The sequence below is a fragment of the Bubalus kerabau genome, chromosome 1 (assembly GCF_029407905.1).
Source record: "Bubalus kerabau isolate K-KA32 ecotype Philippines breed swamp buffalo chromosome 1, PCC_UOA_SB_1v2, whole genome shotgun sequence".
In the NCBI taxonomy this organism is placed as follows: domain Eukaryota; kingdom Metazoa; phylum Chordata; class Mammalia; order Artiodactyla; family Bovidae; genus Bubalus; species Bubalus kerabau.
Window position 1 is genome coordinate 250,585,298 of NC_073624.1, and position 14,313 is coordinate 250,599,610.

The 14,313-nt window shown below is 41.8% G+C and overlaps 1 protein-coding gene across 9 annotated transcripts in view; it reads left to right on the forward strand.

The window, feature by feature from the left end:
* RASGRF2 (Ras protein specific guanine nucleotide releasing factor 2) overlaps positions 1-14,313 on the forward strand; it is a 260,807-nt gene that overhangs the window by 39,721 nt on the left and 206,773 nt on the right. The window contains exon 1 of one of the 9 annotated variants that reach the window (XM_055562921.1): positions 5,394-5,653. The exons of 7 other annotated variants lie outside the window; for them this stretch is intronic. In XM_055562921.1, coding sequence (XP_055418896.1) covers positions 5,526-5,653 — 128 coding nt within the window. In that variant the 5' untranslated portion in view covers positions 5,394-5,525. Of the gene's footprint in view, positions 1-5,393; positions 5,654-14,313 lie in introns of those variants that run through there. One more of the 9 variants, XM_055562924.1, reaches the window with a different exon arrangement.

Below are 14,313 nucleotides of genomic sequence, written 5' to 3' on the forward strand. Positions count from 1 at the left end.
AAACGACAACCAGTCATGGTTGAGAGGTGAGCTGGAGGGATGGCTACTTCAGCTTGAGTCTATTTCCCTTCTATCCCTGGATGGTGGCTGCCATGGGCCAAACCCAGTCAAAAGCCAGAGGATTTCTATACACCTCAGCCTGTAGGGGCATAGAGCAAGATGAGGAAGAGTGGAGTTGGAAAGGAGCAAATTGAAGAGATGCAGCACTTTTCCTAACTTCATGTTCCTAAAAAAATGCTTTTGATTTTCCTCATAGTAAAGAAAATTGACCTTTACCAGTCCTGTGGCCACGGCTGAGCTTTCCAAATTTGCTGGCATATTGAGTGTAGCACATTTTCTTTTCTTGGACTCCAAAATCACTGCGGACAGTGACTGCAGCCATAGAATTAAAAGACATTTGCCCCTTGGGAGAAAAGCTGTGACAAACCTAGACAGCAGATTAAAAAGTAGAGATATCACTTTGCCGACCAAGGTCCATATAGACAAAGCTACGGTTTTTCCGGTAGTTGTGTATGGATGTGAGAGTCGGACCATGAAGAGCACTGAAGAATTGTTGCTTTTGAACTGTGGTGTTGGAGAAGACTCTTGAGAGTCCCTGGGATTGCAAGGAGATCAAACCAGTCAATCCTGAAGGAAATTAACCCTAAATATTCATTGGAAGGACTGATGCTAAAGCTGAAGCTCCAATACTTTGGTCATCTGATGTGAAAAGCCAACTCACTGGAAAAGACGCTGATGCTGGGAAAGATTGAGGGCAAAAGGAGAAGGGACGACATAGGATGAGATGGTTGGATGGCATTACTGACGCAGTGGACATGAGTTTGAGATGCAGGAGATGGTCAAGGACAGGGAAGCCTGGAGTGCTACAGTCTATGGGGTTGCAAAGAATTGGACACGACCTAGTGACTAACCAACGAACAACAGCAAAGAAATTCTATCTTTGTGTTGTCTCCACTAGGGACCTTATCTCTGGTTTACTGCTGTAGTTCCAGTGCTTATACCATGACCTGGTCTGCGATAGAGTTCAGTGAATAAGGGGCCACTGGGCAGTGAAGGGACCTTAAGTAAGTGGCAACAATCACTGCAGAGCCAAGGAAATGAAACAGACATGTGAGCTGACAGCTTTGTCAGGTTTCTGAGAGTCTTTGTTGTCAAGTACTAATGAATCCTATGAGAATAGTTTTCAGATTGCAGGACAAAAATAAAGCCTACATAAAATTTCATTTGCTGCTTTCACCTTTATGGTGTTGAAGAAAATTCATTTTCTGATCCATAAATCTCACAGATTTGACAAGATGGCACCGTGGCCTTGCCTCTGTGACAGTATCTATTGTGAAAAACCACTCTCTTAGCTTGTATTCCATTCCACTCTCTTAGCTTCCATTCCATTCATGTGATAGCTTGAAGCAAAATAGCTTGAAGCAAAATCAGCTGTGCCACAAAAATGTTGTGATTCGAAGTCAAGTATTGGAATATACTCTTCTGAGGGAATTATAGTGGATTTTCCCCCAGCTTCTCAAACAAAAGTACATTTTTCTATACATATATAGAGACTATACATACAATAAATTTCATCCATTTTAAGTATATAGTTCCATGAGTTTGGGCACATGTATACAATTGTGTGGGCTTCCCAGATGGCGATAGGGGTAAAGAACCCACCTGCCAACCCAGGAGACGTAAGAGATGCGGGTTCGATCCCTGGGTTGGGAAGATCCCCTGGAGGAGGGCATGACAGCCCACACTAGAATTCTTGCCTTGAGAATCCCGTGGACAGAGGAGCTCAGTGCTACGTAGAGTCCATAGGGTTACAAAGGGTCAGACATGACTGAAGTGACTTAGCATGCATGTGTACAATTGTGTAGTCACTATCGCAGTCAAATTATGGAATATTTTATCCCACAATCAAAATACAGAAAATATATTCCATAAACACCCTAGGAAGTTTACTTGGGTGTTTTTGTGGTGAGTCCTGGCCCTGTGCAGTTTCTAATCTGGTTTTTGTTACTGTAGCATTGCTTATTATAAAATTCTATATGAATGGAATCATATATAGAGTATAACATTTGAATTTTAGAACCAGTCTTTAAATTTTTACAAATAAATCTCCTGGGGTTTTATTGTCTATTTGTGCTTACATGTTTATACAAGTTAATATTTATCCAAGTAGATACACATGGTTAAAATGATCTGGGTAGTATAAAAAGATTTAAAATGAAAAGACAAGTCTACCGCCCACTTTCATTTCTAATCCCATTTCAAGAGCCAGCAGCATTTAATTGTGTCTGCTTTTCCTTCTTCTGGAGGTTTTAATTAATATACAAGCCACTGTTTCTTGACAGTACTTTTGAGGAGGAAGGAATTTTCCTCTACGCTTTTAGGTTCTTCTGGCTGGCCTAAGAATTAAATTGACATGAGACAGATTAACAGAAGAAAATCACACAAAAGTTTGATCACATGTGTACATGGCAGAGACCCAGGAGAATTGAGTGATTCACCAAACTGGTTGAAATCCTCACCTGAAATCCCATCTTCAGCTAAAGACAAAATAGGTTGCTGGGGCGCAGTGCTTTGGAACTTGAGAGGAAGGCAGTTCACATGGAGATAGAAAAGCAAACGTTTGGTAAATCAGTGTTTGCTGGACTGTCCAGAAAGAGTGGGACACGGAGTAGACTCTGGCCTCCAGGCCCTGCTGAGATTTCCTGGCCCATATTCTTTGCAGATGTCTCTGGTCACCTCTGTTCTGGGAGGAAGTGAAAGTGAAGTCGCTCAGTCGCTCAGTTGTGTCCCACTCTTTGTGACCCTCTCTGTAGCCTGCAAGGCTCCTCTGTCCATGGGATTTCCCAGGCAAGAATACTGGAGTGGGTTGCCATGTTCCCCTCCAGGGGATCTTCCTGTGCCTTGAACTAGCACTTTGAAGATAAAAGTGTTAATAATTACAATTCTTGGACTCAGTAGACTGTCCTTTATGGAAAATACCTGCATAAATTACAAATTTCAGGGAAAGGGATCAGGCATGACCAATTAAGTTACTTTGCCATAATGTGTGTGTGTGTGTGCGCACGCGCGTGCACGCACACGAAGGTGTGTTTTGATATAGCTCCATTTTGTTTCAGTCATATGTTACAAAATAGCTAAATTAGACATTTGATGTTAGCAATGTAATTTGTGTTATGTTAAAGAAAGTTCAGAAGGAAATTATAGGAGACTTAGGAAAAAGCTGTGTTTGTTCCACTTCTTTGGTGCACAGTTCAGTAAAGTGAACTAAGAAGGAGGTTTCCTCTTTCTAGCAAGAACATGAAATTTAAAATGAGGCACGTGATAAAAATTAGCTAACAAAGATTTTACAGCTAAAGACTCCCTTTATATTGGTAGCTATTTGAGTTAAAGTATTCTTAGCCAATGTTACAGAAAACCTTTCAGAGTAATATTTTTCATGCAAGTATGCTTTCTTTGTTGTGCTACAAACAGTCATCTTTGAGATGGTAAAAGGGGATTCTGACCATTTTCTTTGATTATGGGGAGCTGCAGAGAGGGTGGTTTACTAATTTACTTTCTCCAAGTCTCCTTTGGAATCTGTCAGATTTGACTTCATCATCTGGCACCTGGCATCCAGTTTGTGGATCAGACTTCTCTTGGACTCTGCAACTAGAATGTCTTCACCAAGCACAGGGTCTTTTCTGTGCTCAAGGATACTGCACTGTGCTGTGCTTAGTCACTCAGTCTTGTCTGATTCTTTGAGAGCCCATGGACTGTAGCCCACCAGGCTCCTCTGTCCATGGAGATTCTCCAGGCAAGAATACTGGAGTGGGTTGCCATCCCCTCCTCCAGGGGATCTTCCCAACCCAGGGATCGAACCCAGGTCTCCCACATTGCAGGTGGATTCTTTACTGTCTGAGCCACCAGGGAAGCCCCTCAAGGATACTATTGACTCTCAGATACTTGATAACTTCACTGAAGGCAGGAATGAAGAGAATTTTTCATACAAAGACAAACCCCTCTTACAGCAACTGCAATCTTAAGAAATTTGTTTAGTTAAATTTAACAACAACAAAACAACAAAGTATAATCTCAGGCCCAGATAACCATTTTTCTTTCTTAGTGTATTTATCACGGGAAGATGGCTAAAGTGGGAATTCTGAAATGTTGAAACAGTAATAGCTTCTCATATCATGGAACTCATTTGTTTTGTCATAAAATGCGAAAATTCCTATAGTTCATACAAAAGTGGGGGCTTCCCTGGTGACTCAGTGGTAAAGAATCTGCCTGCCAATGCAGGAGACTTGGGTTTAATCCCAGTCAGGGAGATGCCCTGGAAAAGGAAATGGCAGTCCACCCTAGTATTCTTGCCTGGGAAATCCTATGGACAGAGGAGCCTGGAGGGCTACAGTCCATGGGATCACAAAAATAGTCACACACGACTTAGCGACTCAGTTCAGTTCAGTCGCTCAGTTGTGTCTGACTCTGTGACCCCATGGACTAGCATGCCAGGCTTCCCCATCCATCACCAACTCCTGGAGCCTATTCAAACTCATGTCCATAGAGTTGGTGATGCCATCCAACCATCTCATCTTCTGTCATCCACTTTTTCTCCTGCCTTGAATCTTTCCCTGCATCAGGGTTTTTTTTTTCTCAAGAGTCAGCTCTTCTCATCAGGTGGCCAAAGTATTGGAGCTTCAGCTTCAGCATCAGTCCTTCCAATGAACATTCAGGACTGATTTCCTTTACGATTGACTCATTTGATCTCCTTGCAGTCCAAGGAACCCTCAAGAGTCTTCTCCAACACCACAGTTCAAAAGCAGCAATTCTTCGGCACTCAGTTTTCTTTATAGTCCAACTCTCACATCCATACATGACCACTGGAAAAACCATAGCTTTGACTAGATGGACCTTTGTTGGTAAAGTAGTGTCTCTCTTTTGGTAAAGTAATGACAGCTTTTTAATATGCTGTCTAGGTTGTTCATAGCTTTTCTTCCAAGGAGCAAGCGTCTTTTAATTTCATGGCTGCACTCACCATCTGCAGTAATTTTGGAGGCCCCCCCCCCGAAAAATAAAGTCTCTCACTGTTTCCACTGTTTCCCCATCTATTTGCCATGAAGTGATGGGACTGGATGCCATGATCTTTGTTTTCTGAATGTTGAGTTTTAAGCCACTTTTTCACTCTCCTCCTTCATTTTCATCAAGAGGGTCTTTAGTTCTTCGCTTTCTGCCATCAGGGTGGTGTCATCTGAGTATCTGAGGTTATTGACATTTCTCCCAGCAATTTTGATTCCAGCTTGTGCTTCCCTCAGGCCAGCATTTCTTATGATGTACTCTGCATATAAGTTAAATAAGCAGGGTGACAATATACCCCTTGACGTACTCCTCCTAATTTGGAACCAGTTAAACAATAGCATATGAAAGTGAAACCCAAAGCGTAGAAGAAAATTGGTCAGTATTTCCCTTTAAAATCGTCAAAGCTTTGATCTCTCCGTTGAGGACAGCTGCATCTTTAAAACAGGAAGATGACAGTGGGAACATAGCATATGAACTGGTGCTTATGGAGAGTTTTGAATGACTGGAACGAGAAGACATTATGTTTGCTCAGTTATTTCTTCCAGAAGCTGAAATGCCCAGGGGAAGATGCTCACATGCTGGGCAAGCAAGGCCTGAGGTGACCTTTCTACAGTGGTTATGATATTCCAATTTTATAGCTGTTATTGATATTTGTAAATTTCTGTGTTTTATTTGATCAGCTTTCAACAGTACCTCTTGAGTCTCTGTTTTCTGCCCTTCCTTCTTCTCTCTTCCCCTCATCTTTACTGTGAAAGTCATTATGGCTGAAACTATGGAGCTTCCTTGGTGGCTCAGTGGTAAAGAATCTGCCTGCCAAGCCAGAGACGTGGGTTAAATTCCTGGGTCAGGAAGATCCCCTGGAGAGAGAAATGGCAACCCATTCCAGTATTCTTGCCTGGAAAATCCCATGGACAGAGGAGCCCGGTGAGCTGTATAGTCCAGAGGGTCGCAGAGCTGGCCACGACTTAGTGACTGAGCAGAAGCACATACATTCTGAAATTTAAATCATCTGCTTTATGTATAGGTTGGTTTTTGAAAGACAAAAGCTGAAAGTAGGTTTTACTGCAGTTTACAGAGCTATACTATGATTAGGTTTTTTTCTCTCTGGTACCAGGACCACAACTTCTTTGTCTTCAGGAAATGTTAAATTCTCTTTCCAATATACTCAGCACATTAGGCCACATTTTAGTGGGTTTCCTTTTTGCACCATGACTTTCTTTTGCATGTTCCCTTCCCTAGAGTTCTGTATTGCTTTTTGTTTTTATGCATTAAGAGTGCCTTCTACTACTCCCCTTGTACACCCACTCTCCACTCATTTTTACCCTGTACTCTCTGCTTATATGCATTGAGTCAACAGAGTACCATGCTTGGTGGCTTCTAGTTGGGTTCAGTCAGTAAGGAGCCCAACAGGAGATGAGCATATGAATAAAGAACATTGCATGCCATTTCAATAAACAATGATTGTTGACCACCATCACCATCAGCCACTGCAGCTGCCCTTGATGGTGACCCTGAGAGGAATTCAGGATGGTGAAAAACAGGATACTGGTCCTACATAGTTAAGATGCATATAAAAGGAATAATTTTTATAAACCTAGACTCTTGCATCTTCCTATGTATAGAAAAGCACTAAAATCATTAATTGAGATATCTGGTTCTTTGTGATTAGCAGTAATCTTCTGATGTTTGACTACATTTTTTTTCAGCAAAAACTTATATATATCCTGGTTCCTCCCTTATCTCTTTGGAACAGTTTCTTAGAACTATCTGAGAGGCTGTCTCCCAGGCTCTTATGCCAAGTCACTTCAGTCGTGTCTCACTCTTTGTGATGCTACGGACTGTACACCATCAACTCCTCTGTGCATAGGGTTTCCCAGGCACAGATACTGGAGTGGGTTGCCATTTCATCTTCTTCTGACCCAGAGATGGCACCTGTGTCTCTTATGTCTCCTGCGTTGGCAGGTGGGTTATTTGCCACTAGTGCCACCTGGGACATCTTGAATAAAGCATAACTCTCAACTTTTAGGTTGTGCGTTGTTTGTTTTTAGTCGACAGGCAGGAGAGGGGAGAATTAAGTTAGCGTCATTCTGTGGGCTCCCTGTCTGTGAGCTTGCCTCAGTCTACTAAAGGTCACTTTTCCTTTTAAGGTTAGCATCCTTGCAGCCTCCCTAGCTTTTTGATTTGGGTAGATACTAACTCCTTCTGTCCCTTTGAGCTTGGGCGGGGGGATAACTTGTGCTAGCACCCCAGTTATTGCACTCTTTTCCTCAGTTTTGTAAATGTACCCCAAGTGTCCTAATCTGAGGGTGCCACTGGTTTCCTGTTGGGATCTTAACTGGGGCAGGGAACTCTTCCTAGTAAAAGCTGAAGTGTCAAGGCATATCTGACTTTCCTCAAGGCTGGTTTGTCAAAGCCGTGCAGACAGCTCTGATGGCGTGAGCCTGGAGTGCGAATACAGCAGATTTCATACAGTACACTGTCGTGGTGATGTTCGGTGCTCATCTGCTTGCTATGACTGAGCAAAGAAAGGCTTTGTGCATTTTGTGTTTCCTCAACATGGTACACAAAACACAAATAACTACAACCAGGGGTGTGGTTGGCCAGCTGAATTCAAACAGAGCTGTACCCCTGACACCCTATCACCTTGGCCAAGACCAAGAAGGCCATAGATGAAGCCAAGGCAACACGCCTAACGACGTGAGCTGCTTGCTGCTGCACCTCGCAGCGTCTGTAACTGTGGAGCTAGAAGCTTCAAAAATGAGATCAACATATTCATGCTGCTATACAGTAAGTCTCCTACATACGAATGAGTTCTGGCCTGAGAGCGTGTTTGTAAGCTCAGTTTGTTTCTAAGTCCAACAAAGTTAGGTTAGGTGCCCAGCTGACACAATTGGCTATGTAGTACTGTACTGCAATATATTTGTCACACTTTTCACACAAATAGTACATGAAAACAAACATGAAGATAAAACAGTTTTTAATCTTACAGTACCTTGAAAAATACAGTAATCCAGTACAACAGGTAGCGCTTCTTAGTAGTACCAGCCGCATCACTGCTGCTTTTATGTTTGCTTCTGGACATCCCAGGTTTGAAATAAAGATACCGGGCTGTACTGAAAGACACTGTTGTACTCTATACAGTATGTATGCTTCGATCAGTTAAGTCATGTCTGACTCTTTTGTGACCCCATGGACTGTAACCCACCAGGCTCCTCTGTCCATGGGTTTTCCCAGGCAAGAATACTGGAGTGGGTTGCCATTTACTTCTCCAGGAGATCTTCCTGATCCAGGGATCAAACCTGAGTCTCTTACATCTCCTGCACTGGCAGGCGGATTCTTTACCACTGAGGCACCAGGAAAGCACTCTGTACACTACTGTAAAGTAAAGTACACAAAAGCACAACCACTTGTAGAGGATGCACACACGTGACAACATACACTGGACATGTGAACGAAAGCACGTGATTAGACATGTGATCACATGTTTATATCTTTGAAAGTTTGCAGTTTGAAGGTTTGTATGTAGAGGACCTAATATATAGTACAGGGAACTATACTCAAAATTTTGTAATCACCTAAAAATGAAAAGAATATACTTGAATCACTGTGCTATACACCTGAAACTAAGATGACTTTGTAGGTCAGCTACAGTCTAATAATAGAAAATGAGACCCTACAAGTGGTGAGGGAGGGGACTTGTTGCATGGCTGAGTTATGTACCAGTGAGTGCTATCACCGTTATTCTGTATTTTTCTTATTTCCTATTTAAATAGATCGGGCATATTACCAAACTCAACGCTGCGTGCAGCCTTAATTAAGAAGCACTGTTCTAAAGAGACTGAGATGAGATATATGATCCAACAAGCTGTTTTTCTTTCTCTGTTCTTATGTCTTCACTCCCGGGAAATACCATTGTTAACCCAGTCAATAGCCTTCCGGCAGCAGTCTTTTCTATTAGGTTTGTGAATGAAACTGGTCTTTGTTACACAGGTCTTCTCTAGGATACTTGTGATCAAGGATAAGATACTCAGAGCTAATGACGGATTTGAGTGGGGACTTACCAGCCTTGGCTGGGCTTCTCTGCTGTGTCAGTTTGGATTCACCGGAGGAGCCCACAGATTTCAGGCGCACTGCTTGGGACCCCTGCAGAATGTGGCCCTGCAGTCTTGTAGGTTTTGTTCCTTTGACACATGAACATCTCAGTTTTCACTGCCACTTTAGGGCCCTCTGACTTAGTCTGTATGGGCCACTATATCATAATACCACAGACTGGGTGGCTTGTAAACAACAGAAATTTATTTCTCACAGTTCCGGAGGAACTGGAAAGTCCAAGATCAAAGCCCCGGCAGACTGGGTGTCTGGTGAGAGCCTGCATCTTGGTTTATAGAAGGCCATCTTCCTACTGTCCTCACATGCTGGAAAGAGTGAAGGACCTCTCTGCGGTCTCTTTTTATAAGAGCACTAATGCCATTCACAAGGACTCCACTCCATGACCTAATCACCTCCCAAAGGCCCTGCTTCCTAATTCCTTCTCATTGGCCATTAGGACTCAACATATGAATTTTTGGGGAAGACAAACATCTCGTCTATTTTCATCCTCCAACCTCATTCCTTTGTGACCATGAAGATGCTCTCTGGTACTCTGAGAGTCAAGGATTCCCTGCTTCTCGAGCACAGGTACTTCTCCTTGGCAATTAAAGAATATGATGTGGATGTTTGATGACCAAAGGGCTTTCCCAGACATACACATGAGCTGTTCTCCACTTTTGAAAAACCTGAGCAGCTACCTTATGAAACCTAATTCTACCCTGATTTGTATTTACTTGTTTTCTTGCGTCTGTTTTGCTGTAGGAATGTAACTTCCTTGAGGGCTGAGAGAAAGAGTTTCTCATCTTGATAGTGCCCGGCAGGATTTTGGCCACATGACGGACACTTAGAAACTTGTGTTAGATTGAACGGAAATCTGGGTTTCCCCTCATCTGCTGGTTTGAGCAAGGTCTTGTCTTCTGTGTCCTCTTGAATTGTGACAGAATTGGTGGTCTCTAAGGAATGGGAGAAAAGTGTCCAGTCATTTCGGTTGACTGGGTTCATCTGTTCAGTCTTATCTATAAAGACACATCTCTATGTGGAATTCGAGGAGGGCATGGCAACCACTCCAGTATTCTTTCCTGGAGAATCCCCATGGAGGACCCAGGGGGGCTCCCCGAGGAGCCAGGCGGTCTACAGTCCATGGGGTTGCAAAGAGTTGGACACGACTGAGCAGCTAAGCGCATGTGTGGAATTAGGTAATTCGCTATCTCTGTAGTTTTCAGCAAATGGCTTTGCATCTGTAGTCCAGTTGCAAACTATTATATATATCCAGTGGATTTTTTCCAAAAAGAGTATCAACCAATTTTTCCTTCTAGTTTGGCTTTGTTGGAGGAAGTAAAAGTGGCATATTTAGCATTTAGCAACTATTTCTATTTATAGAGGGAGTAGTTATCAAATTTGTCAGCTTTATTTGCAGGGCTTTGTTTTTCTCTGCAATACATCTAATTATTTATTTGCTTTTCTTTCCTGCATTTATATACTGGATTTAGTATTATGTTTTGAGCCAAGTATTTACTAACATGGCTAGATGGCTATTGAAATGCCATTCATTTACTACCTGTTTTAAATGATCAATTATGGGGAAAAAGATATAATGGAGCACTATTTAAGGAGCATCTGGACAGTATCTTATGGTGACCTATCTGTTCAGCCCAAGAGGTAAGGAGTCTGCTTGTAACACAGAAGACATAAGAGATGCAGGTTCGATCCCTAGGTTGGGAAGATCCCCTGGAGAAAGAGATGGCAACCCACTCTAATATTCTTGCCTAGAAAATCCTGTGGACAGAGGAGCCTGATAGGCTACAGTCTACAGGGATGCAAAGAGTTGGACATAACTGAGCACACATATGCACAACAGCTATTCTTAATTTTTCCTGTGACTCAGAGGATGCAGTTTTGTCATTGTAAACAAGTGATTATATGATATTAACATAAAGGGACTATAATTACTACTGGATAAATTTGCATCATTGGAAGAGGTAAAAAATTAAAAAAAATCTTAGCGTACCTTTACATAGTAACAGCCTAGATTTTTAAATGTATTAGTTCTTGTGGAATATCAAGATCATGTAAATAAGAGTATTTATTATGTAGACCTGGAAATTTTGTAATTAAGCTATCTTTTTCCAGGATTTTGCAAGATGTTATCTCACTAGATAGTGAAATGGAATATTTGATAGTAGAATCATCATTTTCCCCAACAATAAATTATCAGCATTATATTACATTTATTGTGACAGGTTTGGCAAGCAGCATGGGAGACCTGCCTCTGGCCATTGGACCACTTACGGAAAAAATCTGTTCTGGATGTCTTCAGACCAGATGGAAACTGTCAACAAGAGTCCCTTGAACTCTGTCCAGTGGGTGTGAATTGGTCAAAGTTATTGATTTCCTGCCAGAGGAAAGTAGCTATCTCAGTTTTTTAATATAACAAAGAGTCAGGTTTTTTTCATAAAGGAAAAATAAATTGGTTTTTGTTTTAAGGTTTATTTATGAAAACAGTTTTTCAGCTGTATTAAGATATAATTGGCAAATAAAATTGTATAAAATCAGTGTTTTGATTTCAGGCAACAAAACAGAAATCTGTGTAAGGTAGAGTCAGTGTCGAGGCTGAACTGTGGACCTAAAGAAATGGAATATCTACTTTTTCTCAATTATTTTAGGAAAAAGAGGCCTTTATGTTGCTCCCTGAGTGGTGGGGAGCTGAGACTTCTACATGTTTACCATTGTCCTAGGTCTCTGAAGACAGTCCTGGAGGTAACAGTTAGGGGCTTTGCCTAGAAAGGGGCTCACGTAACTTTAGATCAGTCATGCAAACAGGGTATCCATCCCTTGTATGCATCCCGACCCTTCTGTTTAAAAATTCCTGCTTGGAAGCAGAGTCCCTGCTGCAGGGCTGATGGTGAAATGAGAGCTCGGAGTTGACATGTGTGCTTGTGTTTGTGTTAATGTTGGCAGGCAGGTTGGTCAGAGCCTCAGAGCATTTAAGGTTCTCCGGGATGATCTGAGGCCAGAATAAAGCTCTCATTTGCTGCTGAACTCTAAACACAATGAGCAGTTTCCTGTCATTGAACAGGGGAGAAAAAATAATGCTCAGCTACTGAGTTTTGGACGTACTTGGATTTGAGGTCTCCTTGATTTGAAACCAGATAGGGTTTGGCACATTACTTCTTACACACCCTTTTGTTTCCAGGCAGTGATTGACCCACTGATCACAGAGTGGGATCCATTTCCCAGTGTGTTCCTGGACTTTCTGTGAGTGAGAAGTAGGGCAAACAGCTAAGAGGCTGTTTTGGGTGTGGTGGGAAGCCGTGAAGCTGAACGTCCAGTCCAATAGCAACATTCCATCAGCTGGCTTGTGAATGAGAGCCACCCCACACCTAACCACTTGGTTAAACCATATGAAGCAGATTCATTTCTTGCAGCTTAATAGCGTGTTGTTCTTTAAAGCAGGTGGCTCTTGACTAAGCCTGGCTTCTTCCACAGGATAGTGTACACAGCTGTTTCATTTGGGTCATTTCATCAGCTGAAATGTCTCTGGAGACTTTACCATCTTAACAGAGACAGAGTTCCAGAGCTTGGGTAGCATAATCAATGGCAGGGCAGCAAAAATGGAAGAGGTATAAATGCGCTGATTGAGATAATAATCTACACAATTGTTTTCCCCCCATATGACATCATCAGTATTATTCTTTACTTGCAACAGAAGTGCTGATAAATCTTTAGTATTTGTTTTCAGTTGCACTCCTCCCTACAGTGAATTTAAAACAACTCAGTTTTCCCCAATTTCCCACCACTTGTCCCCCACAGCTCTGTTGCTGTTGTTTTAGTCACTAAGTCATGTCTGATGTGACCCCATGAACTATAGCCCGGCAGGCTCCTCTGTCCATGGGATTTCCCATGAAAGAATACTGGAATTGGCTTCCATTTCTTTCTCTAGGGGGTCTTCCTGACCCAGGGATCAAACCTGCGTTGCCTGCTTGGCAGGTGGATTCTTTACCACTGAGCCACCAGGGAAGCCCCATCAGTCCTGGGCAACCACTAATTTACTTTCTGACTTTATGGATTTGCCTATCTGGACATTTTATACAAATGGAATCCTGTATATGTAGTCCTTTATGACTAGCTTATTTCACTGAACATAGTAGTGTCAAGGCTCATCCATGTATGTATTATTATACAGCATGTATCAATACTTCAGTCCTTTTTACAAGTGAATAATATTCCATTTCACGGATATACCACATTGTTTATCCATTCATCAGTTAATAAGATATTTGAGTTGTTTCCATTTTTTGGCTATTATGAATAATGCTGCTGTGGATATTCATATACAAGCTTCTGTGTGGACATTTGTATTCATTTCTCTTGGGTATATATCCAGGTGTGGAGAGAGACAATTTTTTGCAATGCTTTTTTTTCTTCCTATTTGGAGAGGGGAAGGGACACTTTCCTTGGTGATATACTCAGAGCTGGAGAGAACATTGATTAGGAGGCAGGAAATGTGGGTCAGATTTCTAAGTCTGCCCCGACAGGCCATTTGTTAGGAAATTCACTGTTTCCTCAGTTGTACAATGAGGTACTTTTTTTTTTTATCATACAATCTTTAAGGTCCCTTCCAAGTTAAAAAAAATTTCCTGAGTGATAATAAAAGATTTTCAAGATGTGAAGGAAGCTATTTCCAGTGAGGTCTAAATAACACACCACACCCCACTTAATTCCCTAGATGCTATTTTATGTTTCTTGACTTTGAGAAAAACTTGGACTTTAATATTCAGAAAATGTTTGTGTGCTTTTCCAAAAAGAGCAAATAAATGCTCTTTAAAATACTAGATGACTATGGAACCAAAATTACTTAAATTTGTATTACCCCAAAACATCTGCCTTAACATTTTGGGTTATTTCCTGTCAGCGTTTTCCACTTTAAGTTGTTTTGTTGTTTATTGAGCTGTAATCATACTCGGTTTACAGTTCTCTGTCGGGATCCTGTTTTGATGGCTCTTTGGGCTCTTCTTGATTTCAGTGTGATGCTTCTTACTCTGATTGAAGGGCCTTTGAAAGAGGCAGTCTCTTGACTTAAACAGCTTTCTGAAAGCCTCAACAGTTTTGAGAGTGGCAAGGTGTTCCCCAAAGTGTGTTCCAGTCAGAATAGTCAGTAGAAAGATACGT